This window comes from Diabrotica virgifera, chromosome 2 (assembly GCF_917563875.1).
Source record: "Diabrotica virgifera virgifera chromosome 2, PGI_DIABVI_V3a".
Lineage (NCBI taxonomy): Eukaryota > Metazoa > Arthropoda > Insecta > Coleoptera > Chrysomelidae > Diabrotica > Diabrotica virgifera.
This window is the reverse complement of record NC_065444.1, coordinates 74,113,494-74,127,910: the sequence shown is the minus strand read 5'-3', so window position 1 is coordinate 74,127,910 and position 14,417 is coordinate 74,113,494. Positions and strand designations below refer to the sequence as shown.

Below are 14,417 nucleotides of genomic sequence, written 5' to 3'. Positions count from 1 at the left end.
TGGTCTGTCATTGGTATCTTTTGAGACAAAACATAGGTCTGGGTTATATTCTTTTCTCCATGCAGCTGATTTAAATGTTCCTCTGTCTTTGGCATCAAAAACTAGGTATGTGTTTTGCTCTTCGGACCATTCTACTAGTGCCTCCCCATTTTCATCATTCGTGGTGTACTTCCACATTTCGTGGTGGCTGTTGAAGTCGCCGATGTATATAGTAGGATGTGGATGAGTCTTTAGCACTTCTGGGTTCCATGTAGTGGCTGGAGGTTTGTATATGTTAACTACGGTAATATCTCCAATCTTGGTGACTACTTCATGTATATTATTTTCATTGGAAGCAGAAAGTAGGAAACCATTTTCTATATTGCAGCGAATGTAGGTTGCGACGCCGTAATGTTTATCATAGGTGGCTCCCAGTAAATCGTAGCCAGGTATCTTTCCCCTTAAATCAAGCTGGACTTTGTCTTCAGTATGGGTCTCTTGTATGGCAACCAGGTCAATGTCGTTATCGTGTAGGATTTTTTGCAACACTTGGCATTTTGCCTGGCTTATGCCCTCGATGTTAAGGTGACAGACTCGGATACACGGTCCGAGATCTCTAGTCAGTTGGTTCTGAGAAGAACCTTTATTTGTTCCCATCGTATGTTTACGTATAGATAAGATTTCTGTTTGTGATCTGTGATGTTGGCAGGATATTGTTTTTGTTTTTCGTTCGTCTGCCGCCAAATTTTTGCTAGTTCATTTACGCCCGGTTTCATAATCAGTTAAAGTGGACATTAAGTTTTAGGTTGGTACCCTTGTCAATGCAATTCATATGGGTAAATGTCAACGTTAAAGTGGACTTTAGTTAATGTTCACTTTAAGTTGATTATGAAACCGGGCGTTAGCGTTACCCAGGGTGCACCACATGGAGGCGAACTAGCATTACACCCCGTGTTACCGTTTATTATAATAACAGGTAATTATAATCTTTTCTTTACAAAATGTTTAATGGCTCCAGTACACGTTGGGCCAACTAGTTGGCCAATGAGTTGGGCCAATAAGTTGGGCCAAGTAAGAACAGTGAATACATGGTGATTACACGTTGGTGGAGTTATCAGTCTGCATTAACCTTTCTTAGTGGATAAACAAAAAACAAACTCTGATTATGAATATGGATGTGGAGACTGTAGCAGCCGCCGCAATTAATTTGTACAACGCGTTCAATGCTTATAGGAAAGTGTACCAAACAAGAGTGATTAAAAAAGTAATTAAGTAATATTAGAACAGAGTACAGAGTAAAACAAGAAAAAAGTATTAATATTAAAACACAACCTTAAAATTAATACTTATAAACAGTATCAGTATTGTGAGAAGAGAAAACAAATATTTTAAACTCAACGACAACAACGTGTTCATAACCAAACAGCTGTTTGGCAGATCGCGCAAGTCTCAAAAATCCTTTGATTTGTGCACCAAATACCGACAAAATTCGGTTTGTAGACCAACGCTGACCGCCAATCGCAAACTCATGCCAAGTGGTCCTGTACACGTTGGCCCAACGTGTACTAGCCCCTTAACAAGTTTGGAATGTCTAAAGACGGTTGTCAGATTTAAGATTTCAGGTACTTCATTATACCTTTGTCTAGGCATATGCAAATTTAAGGAACAATAAGAGAAATAAACTTTTAAGAATATTGTTAAAAGTTTATATGTAGGTATTTAAATATTTGTTTGTGTTTAAAAACTTTTAATATATGTACACTGAAACACGAAATATAAAATTTCTTAAAAATGTTTATCCCCGTACTGATTCGTTAAATTGATAAACATAATTTCAATTATAACTGTAATAACAGTTAGTTTCCACGTTAACAAAAATAAACAGAATAATTCAATTTGGACGTTACGAATTGTCCGTTACTAATTTGTATAGTTACGAACTGTCGCCGTTACAAACTGTCGCTGTTACGAATTGTCCGTTACCAACTGTCCGGTTACGAGGTGTCTGGTCACGAATTTTTTTACCTTCACACTTGTCATAATGTTGGATCCGTATTTTAATCGGAGGTTCCAGTGGCAGAGCATTTTATATGGAGCTTATTCACATTTATCGGACACCGATTTTTTGTTGGCGACGACAATAAATGTCGGCAGTCCTCGTCGTCCGGAAAATAATCGTGTTGGATCTCGCTCGCCTATGAATAAGAATAGTGCTATTCACATTTGTCGGGAGTCGGGGATAGTGTTAGTCACATAAAGTCAACAGAAAATTCGTGAGATTGGGAAAAATAAATGATGAGATTTCGCTAGAGTTTAATTCTGAAGGGAATGGAGATTGTTAAATGATAAATAATTATACAATACCTACATAATATAATTACGATATATAATTTTAAATACATTATATTATCAGATATTATCTTCTTCTGTTTTCTGATGTGGAAGAAACATTAATATCATAGTCGACATTTTATTGTCAATATACTTAAATTGAATTCGAACATGTATCAAAAATTACTAAAGAACGGCCTAAGTAAAAAGAGGAAAGATATTATTGACTTGGAACTTCGTAATTGGTTATTCACCTAATTTGTTCCCATAAATCAGATGTAATTATAAAATAATTACATAAATAATTATTTATTAGAGAATTATTTTAGTGTCAGCACCAGCATCAGATATACAATTTTAGGAAATTATTTATTTACCTACACACTTTTATATGCATGCTATTATGTATAGTATAGGCGCCAAATAGAGGTCACCGTGTCCTTTTCAATTCTGATGGACAAACTCGACGGTTTCTTATGGATTTTTGGCTGCTGATTACGAATTTCGATGGTGGAATTAGATCCGAGTGGTCAAAAAATTGTTATAAACAATTTAATTGTTTATAAATTGTTTATAAGGCTCTGGCTCATAAACTAAAAGAGATAAAAAATAATGTTTGAAATAAAATTTGTTTGTTAATAAAAAACGAAGAAAAAATGTTTACTAAACTTAAATCCAACAATTAGAACTCAAGATATTGTAAAATTAGTGCACAATGCAAAGTTCAAATTTCGAAATAAGTATTTTTCAAAACTTTATCAATCGTAACTCGGCTTCTACGCATGCAAATGAGCCTTAGAAGGTCTCATTTTAAAGTTTAATAAACATGCTTTTAAACAAAGTTTGCTAAATTACTTTGTCGGCATTTGTTTTAAAGTTATATCCGATTGAAGTTAAAATTTTCTTAAAAAAATTGTACATTAAGTTGTTTATAAGGGTTTCAAGCAAATTTGAGCTATAAACATTTATACTTTAATTAATTATAATGATAAAAGAACATAAAAGGAACATTTTGAGCTTAAGAAAATGTTCGTATGTTTATTTTTGGCCAAGATATCGATATTTTAATAGCGCGCTGTGAGGCGCTAGATTGGCTCACCGCGTAAAGGTTCACCGGCTAACTTCTCGATGCAAATTATAATATCTATGTATATATACGTTATCTTCATTTTTCCTTTTTGAAGATCCTAATAAAATTTTATCATATAATTCTTATAGTTAAATCATCATACTGTACCTCGTATCACCTTTCATTCTATTTACTTTGTCTTCTATTTTTTGTACTAAATGAGAAAAAAAAACATTAAAAACTAATATTTCAGAAATATAACTAAAAAGTAAGTTGATATTATTTATTAATAATATTTTTACAAACAATATTTTTCATGCATCTGCATCGAGATATACAGAGAATCTCAGCTTTTTTACTTCTGCATAAGTTCTTAGAGCAATTTTTACAGTTACATGGTGGTACTAAGTCTGTTCTTATAGGCAGTAAAACTAAAACTTTCTGGGGCCTCAGAGTCTAATTATCTATATGATATCCATATAAAGTGGATCTAGTTCTTTTGCAACATCATCAAGGCACGTCAATTGTGTGTATGCCGCCACAACATAAATGCTCGTCTTATATGCAATGATGTTCGAACATTCGAGCAAAAGAACTCGATTCATTTTTATATAGATATTACATATTGGCTCATTTGCATGCGTAGAAGCCGAGTTACGATCGATAAAGCGTCGAAAATTACTTACATACTTGACTGTGAGCCGATTTTGCGCCTCATAGCGCACCATTAAAATATCGATATCTTGACCAAAAATAAACTTACGAACATTTTAAAAAGCTCATAATATTCCTTTTGAGTTTTTCTATCATTATTGTTAATTAAAGTATAAATGTTTACAGCTCAAATTTACTTGAAATCCTTATAAACAAATTAATGTACAATTTTTTTAAGAAAATTATAATTTCAAACTGGTATAATTTTAAAACAAATGAAGATAAAGTAATTTAACAAACTTTGTTTGAAAGCCTATTAACGAAGCTTTAAAATAAGACCTACTAGGGCTCATTTTCATGCGTAGAAACTGAGTTACGATCGATAAAGCTTCGAAAAATACTTATTTTGCAATTTGCATTGTGCACTAATTTTACAATATCTTGATTTCTAACTGTTGGATTTAACTTTAGTAAACGTTTTTTTCTTCGTTTTTTATTAACGAACAAATTTTATTTAAAATATTCTTTTTTATCTCTTTTAGTTTATGAGCCAGAGCCTTATAAATAATTTATAAACAATTAAATTGTTTATAACAATTTTTTGACCACTCGGATCGAAATCCACCCTCGAAATTCGTAATCAGCAGCCAAAAATCTATAAGAAACCGTTGAGTTTGTCCATCAGAATTGAAAAGGACACGGTGACCCCTCTGGCGCCTAGACTAGTATGTTTAGTTTGGTTTTTAAATATCGTTTATAGTATTTTCAATGAATGTATCTAAAGTTATTAACATTCGTCCGAAGACATAAATATGGTATGAAGTACCATATCTGAGAACATTCAATATAATGGGTAAATCTAGTTTTGTTTTGTGAGGATTCATGATCTTATCGGCACTTTTAAAAATGCTGATTTTCTTATAAATACATTTTGTTTCATTATATACAAGCTCACAGTTCCCTCGCGTAGAGTGTTAAAACTTTGCACCACCTTCGACCTTGGCGACAAGCGATAAACGATTATTACTCGAAGTGTGAATAGAAACGCCGACATCCGATTTAATATACGAATCCGACACACGACAAGTGTGAACGGGCTGTTAGTCCTGGATTTCATGGTAATTAGTATATCCCAATTTTGACATTCTCTACATGTTTGACTTACAGTACGTAAATCGTTCGGCTGGACCTAGGGAATATATACTGAGATAATTATGGCAACTGCGCTAACCTGTGTTAATTGAAGCTTCTGTTTGAGTACGAGTTTTTGGTGCAATAGAGTCGTTAGAATGAATAGAATGAGTGAGTTGGGAAGCAAGTCTGTCCATAAATAAATCAAAAACAAAGAATATGATGAGATATGATGAGATTATAATGAGATAATAATTTTACTTTGATTTTTTAAATATTTTTTATGTAAAAAATAATTTCAACAAAAACAGACACAGTTTTCCCATTCTCTGAGGTCAAAAATATTTAGCTACTACATTGTCATATTTTGACGTTTATTTGTGTTAGCCGAAATGAATTGTCAATTTTGAAGTTAATGCCCCTTAATGCTAAATAATAAACAACCAAATTGTCATCGAGAGAGCGCTGTTGCCACAATAATTATCTCAATGTATATTCCCTATTTCCAGCTGAACGATTTACGTACTGTATAATTCGAATAATAACCCATTAGCAAAGTCTTCCTGGAATGTTGTCAGTATTTTATAAAAAATATAATAATTGGAGAAGCTAATGTCGCAGGGATAAAGGAGAAGAATGATACAGTTTATAGTATGAGATTCCACTGCAGAATCACTAAATTCATAAGTTAGTTAATTAAAATCAAATCTTTATATAAAAAGAAGAGGAGAATACATCGATAACAGGTTGCCAGTAAAAAAGCGGTAACAAATAATTTTAATTAAATTAATAGTAATTCATTTTGAAACAAAATTTCGTTCATGACATAGTTGCATGTTTATTATATCAAATTAAGGGCGTAGGCGCAAAATTTCGCGCCAATGTGTTTAAAATGCATTCATTTTTTTTCGCATCATGAGAAAAATAAATATTTTTCAAAAATTTAAACGCAGAATGAAAGACTACATTATTACCGAGGACCGAAAGTCACTTAGAGTAACCAAAAAGTTTCTTTTGAATGAGATATTTGAAATTAAAAATCGCACTAAATTTTCTCTTTTTGTTTCACCCCTGTAACTTATTAAAATAAACATTATAGAAGTTTTCAGGCACTTCGGCCCTCGGCAATAATGCAATCTTTCATTCTGCGTTTAAATTTTTCAAAAATACTTATTAGTTTTCCCAGGATTCGAAAAAAATGAATGCATTTAAAACACATTGGCGGGAAATTTTACGTCTATGCCCTTAAAGCTAATTTTTTTCTTCTGAATATAAGGTTGCCTGTGAAAAAATGGCTGCAAATTAGTGTTACCCGCTGTTAAAAACGTGAGGTATCAGAGATAAAGTGAAAGTCTAGTTTGACAACATGACTGCTCTAACTACTCACATTCGCCATCAAACATTTTTAACCTTGTCAAAGCAGTGGCGTTGCGCTCTAACTTTCTTTCACTTTATCTCTGATACCTCACGTTTTTAACAGCTGGCAACCCTACTTTGTGGCCATTTTTCCCAGACAACCTTATATCATCGTATTATAAAAAAAGTAGATTTAATTTGATATAAAAAAAAACAATGCATCTGTCTATGTCATGAACCAATTTTTTTTTTCAAAAATGAATTGCTATTAATTTAATTTAAACTATTTGTGGCCACTTTTTGACTGGTATCCTGTCAGTGTATTCTCCTATTATTAATTTAATATAAAAATGTGATTTTAATTGTAAATACAATATGAAGACTCACTTTTAACATGCTAGGTACTTTGAAATTGTGGATTTTGTGAACTTTTTATGTCTTTTGAGATAACTGTAGAATTTTATAGCAAGATTTTTTTTTATTATAGGTTGAATATGTGAAGGACTACAAAGTAGATGATCCAAATGGTACATCCCAAGCTGAAGTATTTTCCGATTTCAACTCCCATGTCAGCCCCCTCGATCCCAATATGAGCTCTGTTGCTGATTATAGTTCCGTCTTTAATGAGTCTTCAGCTGACTATAACCCCGTTGTAATACACCAGCTGATTACTCAAGATGGTACTGTACAAAATGAGCAATATATCAGTAACATAAACCCTTCTCTTGATACCATATCTACTGTGCTTTGCAATAATAATATTAGAGAAGTTAACAGTGAATTTTTGCAAATGGTCAATCCAGATAATGCTGATATTGTTAATACTGCTAATGCTGATTGTTTGTTGATTCCAAAACGGGAACAAAAAGTTGAGCTTTTGATCACAGATGAGACTACAGGTATGTATTATATTTTATCTTTATTATTATTTTATGATAAAAGAAAAGGACCCGCAGCACTCGTTATCGAAAAGTGGCCCTGGTCAAGTTCAACAAAAGGTTGGTTAATGATTCTCAGTGCGTAGATTAAAAAAGTCATTGGGACATCCCAGGCAACCAAATAACGTTTACAAAACGTTGAAAAAACGTCATAATTATCACCAAACGACGTCAGTTTATCACGTTTTTTCGACGTCGAAAATCACGTGAATATGTCCCACCATAATTCACGTCATTTTTATCACGTTTTAAATACGTGATATGAAAAACGTAGTTTTTACGTCGATTTGTCCCACCATAATTGACGTAATTTTTATCCCGTTTTAAATATGTGATATGAAAAACGTAGTTTTCTTAGAAGCAATCTTAGAAGGCTAAAAATTAATTTAATTAAACTCAGTAACACATAATTAATTGCTTCATTAACAGAAACTAATCATCAAAAACAAATAAACATAACCTCAAATAGTTGTCAAGAAGAATTACTGTAACAAACTGTTGGTATACATACAATATGTCTCAAAATGGTCTGGATCAATGTGATACAGCAGCAAAATCCAACCTATCCATAATGAGATTATAATCTAGTGTTATTCTCTATAGGGCTTTTGATGGATTGTCATTTGTTTCGAGCTTCCGTCATGTATCACATAATATTAATATATCTACGTCATACATCTTTGGTTTGTATCATTGTTATATACCAATAACGTACGACATAGATATATTAATATTATGTGACACATGACGGGAGCTCGAAACAAATGACTGTGAACGAAAAGCCCTATAACAGACGCCCTATGGTTTGTGTCAAACATGTCATGTTTTTTCCATACTAGAGGTCCAGTCATTGGACTGACCTAAAGTCAACTTTTTACTTCGAGCCCCACAGTTGCTTATTGTTAGAATGTTTATAAGTAATATGTTGCTAAATAAAAGTTTCAAAAAAAAAATTACTCATACTTTAAACGATACAAATACATAGGCATATCTTTATTATTGTTATACGTTGATAGTGATTAACACAATAAATACACACTTAAAAGACTAATACATAAATACTCATGATGAAGAAGTACATTATAATTAAAAATGAATAACCATTTTCATATCGCTGCAACACGAAGCCAAAACCAACTTGTATTTCAGTTCGTTTAGAGAGCGCAACAAGCACTCTGACCGAACAGTTTCAAAACTCATTAGTTTTTCATCGGAGAATGCATATGTTGCTATCTCCAAACCATGTACATAGCTGTAACATCTGTACATGCATTGGGTTCTTCTTCTGTCTTGCTGTGGGCATACTCAGCTGCAAATAATATTGCTGCAATATGGCTGCAGACTTCACTATTACCGGCCATACACATACAATGTGCATTTGCTATGCCATCAGAACTGGCTATCACCCAAGCATCTAGTGGTTAATCATTAGCTTTTTGGGAATGCTTCACCTAAAAAAATATTTTATCTTTGTGGGAATGCTTCAACTACAAAAGTTTATTTTTATTAGAGTCTTTACGTTCTTTACAATGATTGAGAATATTTTATTTAAAATCAGACATTCATATAATGTAATTTTAGAACAAACAATCATGACTTATTCTCTTTTCTATCATAGCAATTACATGTCGTCGACCTTATCTGTGAACTGAGTAACTCCATTTATCCAAATTTTACAGGAGACACAAAAAAATATTTCTCTAAATATGACTAATGTGAATTAATACTACTACATTTTAAAAGATAGGATGCTAAAATGGAATATTTTATAGATACACATATCACTAACATTTGTATATTGTTTAATGAGTATTTAATATTACTTACCACCAACTTTTTCTTGAAAGTATCACTTTCTAAACAGTGAGGTCAGTCGTGTGGTATCACAAACTGGGGAGTTGCATATTTTTTGTACTAAATTTGCCGCAAGGGAGATACAGCGTATACGAAGATGTCACTATTTACTCATCTGGTAAAAATATGCATGTACATCTTTATTGAAACGAGAAGTAGGAACTTTTTCAAACACATGGCAGTAATAACTCATTTTCAGAGAATTATAGTGTTACACAGTTTACAAATTAGAACAATATATCTGGTTTCATACAGATATATAAACGTAAATAAATCTAATATTTAAAACTAATTTATTCAAAATACACTAATACTGTTATCCATATATTTCTTAATGGTGAATAAATAAAATAAAAGCATACCTTTCACAAACCACAATACCAAACAATTTTTGCTCCAACTTTCAAAACAAATCCAGTTGTGAAGGCTTTTATGTGCCTGAAGGCTTTTGTATGCTTTCATCTGCTACTTAGAGTAGTAACTAGTGAGACTCCACCAGATAATAATATGTATAAATATCTATATTAGTAATTGGTGGAATGCACTTGTATATTGTATATTTATGGATCTAAATCCCCAATTATTTTCAGGTTCAATGAATATCTAAAACAATAAAAGAAATAATGTTATTGCTTGCAAAATTCATCATTATTGATAAATATCAGGGGAAAATCAACGGTAAACAAAAATTGTTTGGCCTACCTTATTCTAACATCTGGAGTTTCCAATAATAATTTCCTTAAATAATCACTTTGTACTGTGGTAAGTTTAGAAAGTTCACAAATGACAAACAAAAGTTTTAAAAAATACACAAAAAAACAGCAAACAAAATCCAAATGAATCGAAAATAGGCAAAATACGACGCCACGACGATACAAACATAAACATGAACATGAAACTATTAAATGAAACATAATCTTTGTTTTTGTTTTGTAACTTTTAAGCTCCTCCCAATTTCGTGACGTCAGACTTAGGCTGTTAGAAATGAAAACGTTTTTTAAACGTATTTTAACGTTATTAATCTTACGTATTTAAAATCACCTACAAAAGACGTCTATATGACGTAATGTTCAACCACGTGTGTATATTCAACCAAAAACTGACGTTTCCTCGACATTATAATATGACGTATCTTGGTTGCCTGGAATAGGTCTGGAAAACTATTATTCTGAAGCTACAGCCTTCTGAAGTTATTGGATTCAGGTGCTCAGTGTACGTTAAGTGTACTAATTCACGGTCAAGTGAACGAAAATATTTATTGTTGAAAGAAGAGAGACTCATTTCCTTCTTGCATATTTGCATGTCGTATAATATGAATTATTCGTGGTCATAAATAGATGCATCGTATTTTAGTCTTCAGAAAAACTGTGAAAAGTCCTCAGAAAACTGAAGAAGTGTGATAGAAAATATCCTGCTAGAGCCACATAAGAATTATCATGTTTTCGTGAATGCTTCACACTTATCCAATACCACATAGCTACAGTTCCGCCTTATCTTTAGAAAACTGCTGGCAGTGGCTGATCTATGGGGGAGCATAGGGGAATTCCTCCCGTAGCACGATCCAGAATTAAAGGAAAGTTGTTTATTCAAAAAAATACATTAGCTGACATGAAACTTGAAACTACAAAGACAGACAAATTCAACCCAATAAACTCGATATTTAGGAAAATTAAGGGAACTTATTGCATAAATATGTTATTGTCTAAGTTCTTTTATGTAGTTTGGGTTTATCTGTTTGATATCTTTTGGTTGGTGTTTTATAGGAAGCGCCCACCCCACCCCCCTTAAGCAAATATTCCGCCAATGATACTGAAGCGCCTTCAAAAAACTGAGGAACAACAACAACAAGTGCTGCTAGAGCAAAAAACGTCTCACGTTTTCACGGATGCAGAATAGAGTGGGCTAAAAAACATTAGATATGCCGACAAAGCAAATAGTTTTTGCAAATAGTTTAGATGGTCTGCACAGAATGATAATATTTATTAATAGTTTAAGTGACAGTTTTCTCATGGTTTGTTCAATATAATAATAACAACAAGTTGTTAGTACAATTAGTAGATCATGGTAGAACATCACCCATTCAAATATGGTTTATTGTGTAAAACGTTGGATCGAATCTAATTGTGCCAGAGATGCTTGTATTTGATGATTTTTTTTTAATATTAAAATGCATATTATGCCGAATTTCTATGTAATAATATTATATCTTAGGTATTGTCGATGCAGCAAGGGTCAGAGCCGCGGTTCTTCATTTTTTTTTAAATTCAGCCGTTTTTTAAAAATCAGAATGGTGTTGCTGAGATCAGGACTATATTTTGCTTGTGTGAAAACGTGAGAAGTCTTGTGTGGCTCTAGCAGCACTTGTTATGGTTGTTCCTCCGTTTTCTGAAGGTGCTTCCTTAGCAGTGACGGATGTAAACACCAACCAAAAGACATACAATAGATAAACCCAAACTACACATACTTAAAAACATAGATAATAACTTATGTGTAATAAGTTCCCTTAATTTTCCTTACTGCCGAGTTAATTGGGTTGAATTTGTCTGTCTGTAGTTTAAGTTTCATGTCAGCTAATATATTATTTATGCTTTAACAATTTTTTGTTTAATTTTGGAGCGTGTTAAAGGGACAATACCCCTACCCCCCATCTTCCCACAGCAACAAGTAGATACGCCACAGTTCAGTGGTTTTCTAAAGATAAGGCGGAACTGCAGCTATGCTGATATTGGATAAAAGTGTGATGCATTCATGAAAACATGATAATTCTTATGTCGCTCTAACAGCGCATTTTCTGTCACAAATTTTCAGTTTTCTGAGGACTTTTCGGAAGTTTTCTGAATACTAAAATATGATGTATCTATTTCTGACCAGAAATTCATATACAACACGTAAATATGCATGAGGAAAAGAAAATGAGTCTCTCTTCTTTCAATAATAAATATTTTCGTTCACTTGACCGTGAATTAGTGCACTTGACGTAAACCGAGCACCTGACTCCAATAACTTCAGAAGAATCTCCAATAACTGAGAACTATCATTGACCGAACTTTCGTTAAATTTGACCGGGGCCACTTTAGTGCTGTCGCCAGGGGGTACAACGGCCTCGACTTACCCAAGTTTTTTTATGTATTTTGACCCGTAGAACACGAATTTTTTGGGTAAAAGTTGGTCCTGATGTCGATAAGATTGATATAAACAAAAAACTTGCAAAATTACAAAAATGTTATTACAAGTTTTTTCGTAGAATGCATAGTTTTCGAGATAAACGCGGTTGTACTTTCAAAAAATCGTAAAATTTCAATTTTTGAACCCGAATAACTTTTGATTAAAAAATAAAATAGCAATTCTGCTTGCAGCATTTCAAAGTTCAAGTCAAATTATACCAAGTTTGATTACTTGCATTGCTAAAACTTAATTTTTTATTGTTAAACAAAGCTATAATCACTTAAGTGATGTTTTTGATGCATCTCTCATTTAAAATCGAACCAGTAGGTACAAGTGCAAGCGCCTGCAAACAGGCAATTTCTACGTAGCATGCATTGGGCACCCGTCAAAACGCTCAAACACTATTTGTTTATAGCTTTGTTTAAGGCTATGGGTACATAATTCGCAAATATTTTACGGCTATCCCTACATTTTCTGTCTTTACACGGCAAATTACGTGTAGTATAATTCTCACTGGTATGGAAACTGCAGATGTAAACATTAGGTTGACAGTGACATTGTCATTAGAAAGGTAGAGATGGCTATTTCGGTTTCGTTCAGTTTTTGAATGTTCTTGGATAACCTTTACTTGTATAAATGATAGGATAATTTTTTCACTAATTATGTATTCAGTAGTTACCATTATTTATAGACTATACAAATAGTCGAAAAAGAAAAAAAGTTGTAAAGTTATTTTAATAATGCCCTGTTACCATGGAAAGCTTAGATAAGGTTTGAACATGTGAAGAACTGCGTTGTATAAATGTAATATTACTCAATTAATTTATAAAGACTTTATTTATTTCTTTATTTGCGCAAATTAAAATATGGGACGTTGTTACAAGAAATGTGTTACTGAAAAGCGAAGAAATAGACGGTTAGCTCAATTGAAGTAAGTACATTTTTTTACATAAACCAAATTAATTACTTTTGTATTTTTCAAATTAATTTTAAATTTCTAGTGAAAATATGATCTATAAAATCTATCGATAAACCAATAATTTTCGTATTAAATTTTATTCTCGTTTAAAGGAGTAAACTATATGTTGGATTGTTGGAAGTTTTTGCCGATTGTAGATATGTTTGTGATCATATCAAATGATCGTAGCGCCAGCCGTGTCTGCATTACACCAATCGTGATGGAATTAGTTTTCCACGTGCTTGTGATTTGTGAATTCACATTTTTACGTACCAAATTATTAGAATTGTATGCTTTTTCTCATAAGGATCTTTCAGTGCGTCACAGTTTTTCGATTTCTTTCTAATGCATTAAATTGTGTGTAACAGAAAAAAAAACGCCCGTCGGTGACATTTATAACATTTATTATAGTTGTCAATAGATGACGCCATAATCGAAAATAAAATAATTTGCGAATTATATAATATATCTACGAATTTAATCTGAACAATTTATAGGACTATACAAATCAAAGAAAATACCATTTTATAAATGCAATAAACAAAATTGATTTGTTTTTATGCAAAATAGCAAATAAAATTTGACAACTGTAAGATTTAACTAAAATGTCATGCCACTAAAATGTATATTATCACGGACTTACCTTTTTTTCTATCATTGGTGACGCGCTGAAAAATGCTCATGAAAAGAACATACATGAGTAAAAATGAGTGACTCAGATCCGAAGCGACAAAAAGAGTTACGCGAGGATAAAAATGAACAATTGTTATTTGTTAATCTTCTTCACAATTATTAAATTTTATTTGATAAAAGAATGACCCCAAAAATTAAGAATCTTCTTCTTAGTTTGTAAATTTTTCTGTGACACACATTCATAAATGCTGCCATATTGTAACAAAAAAATACCTACGCCGATGACGTCCACCCACCAACTTCACTTAAACTGAAGCAAAATACTACTAAACAAGCACATACTTCAAAA

At 32.4% G+C, this 14,417-nt stretch overlaps 1 protein-coding gene across 1 annotated transcript in view; it reads left to right on the top strand.

Annotated features, from left to right (window-relative positions):
• LOC114329487 (PR domain zinc finger protein 10) overlaps positions 1-14,417 on the top strand; it is a 75,690-nt gene that overhangs the window by 13,002 nt on the left and 48,271 nt on the right. Inside the window, exon 3 of the mRNA XM_028278612.2 lies at positions 7,008-7,419. Coding sequence (XP_028134413.1) covers positions 7,008-7,419 — 412 coding nt within the window. The remainder of the gene's footprint in view (positions 1-7,007; positions 7,420-14,417) is intronic.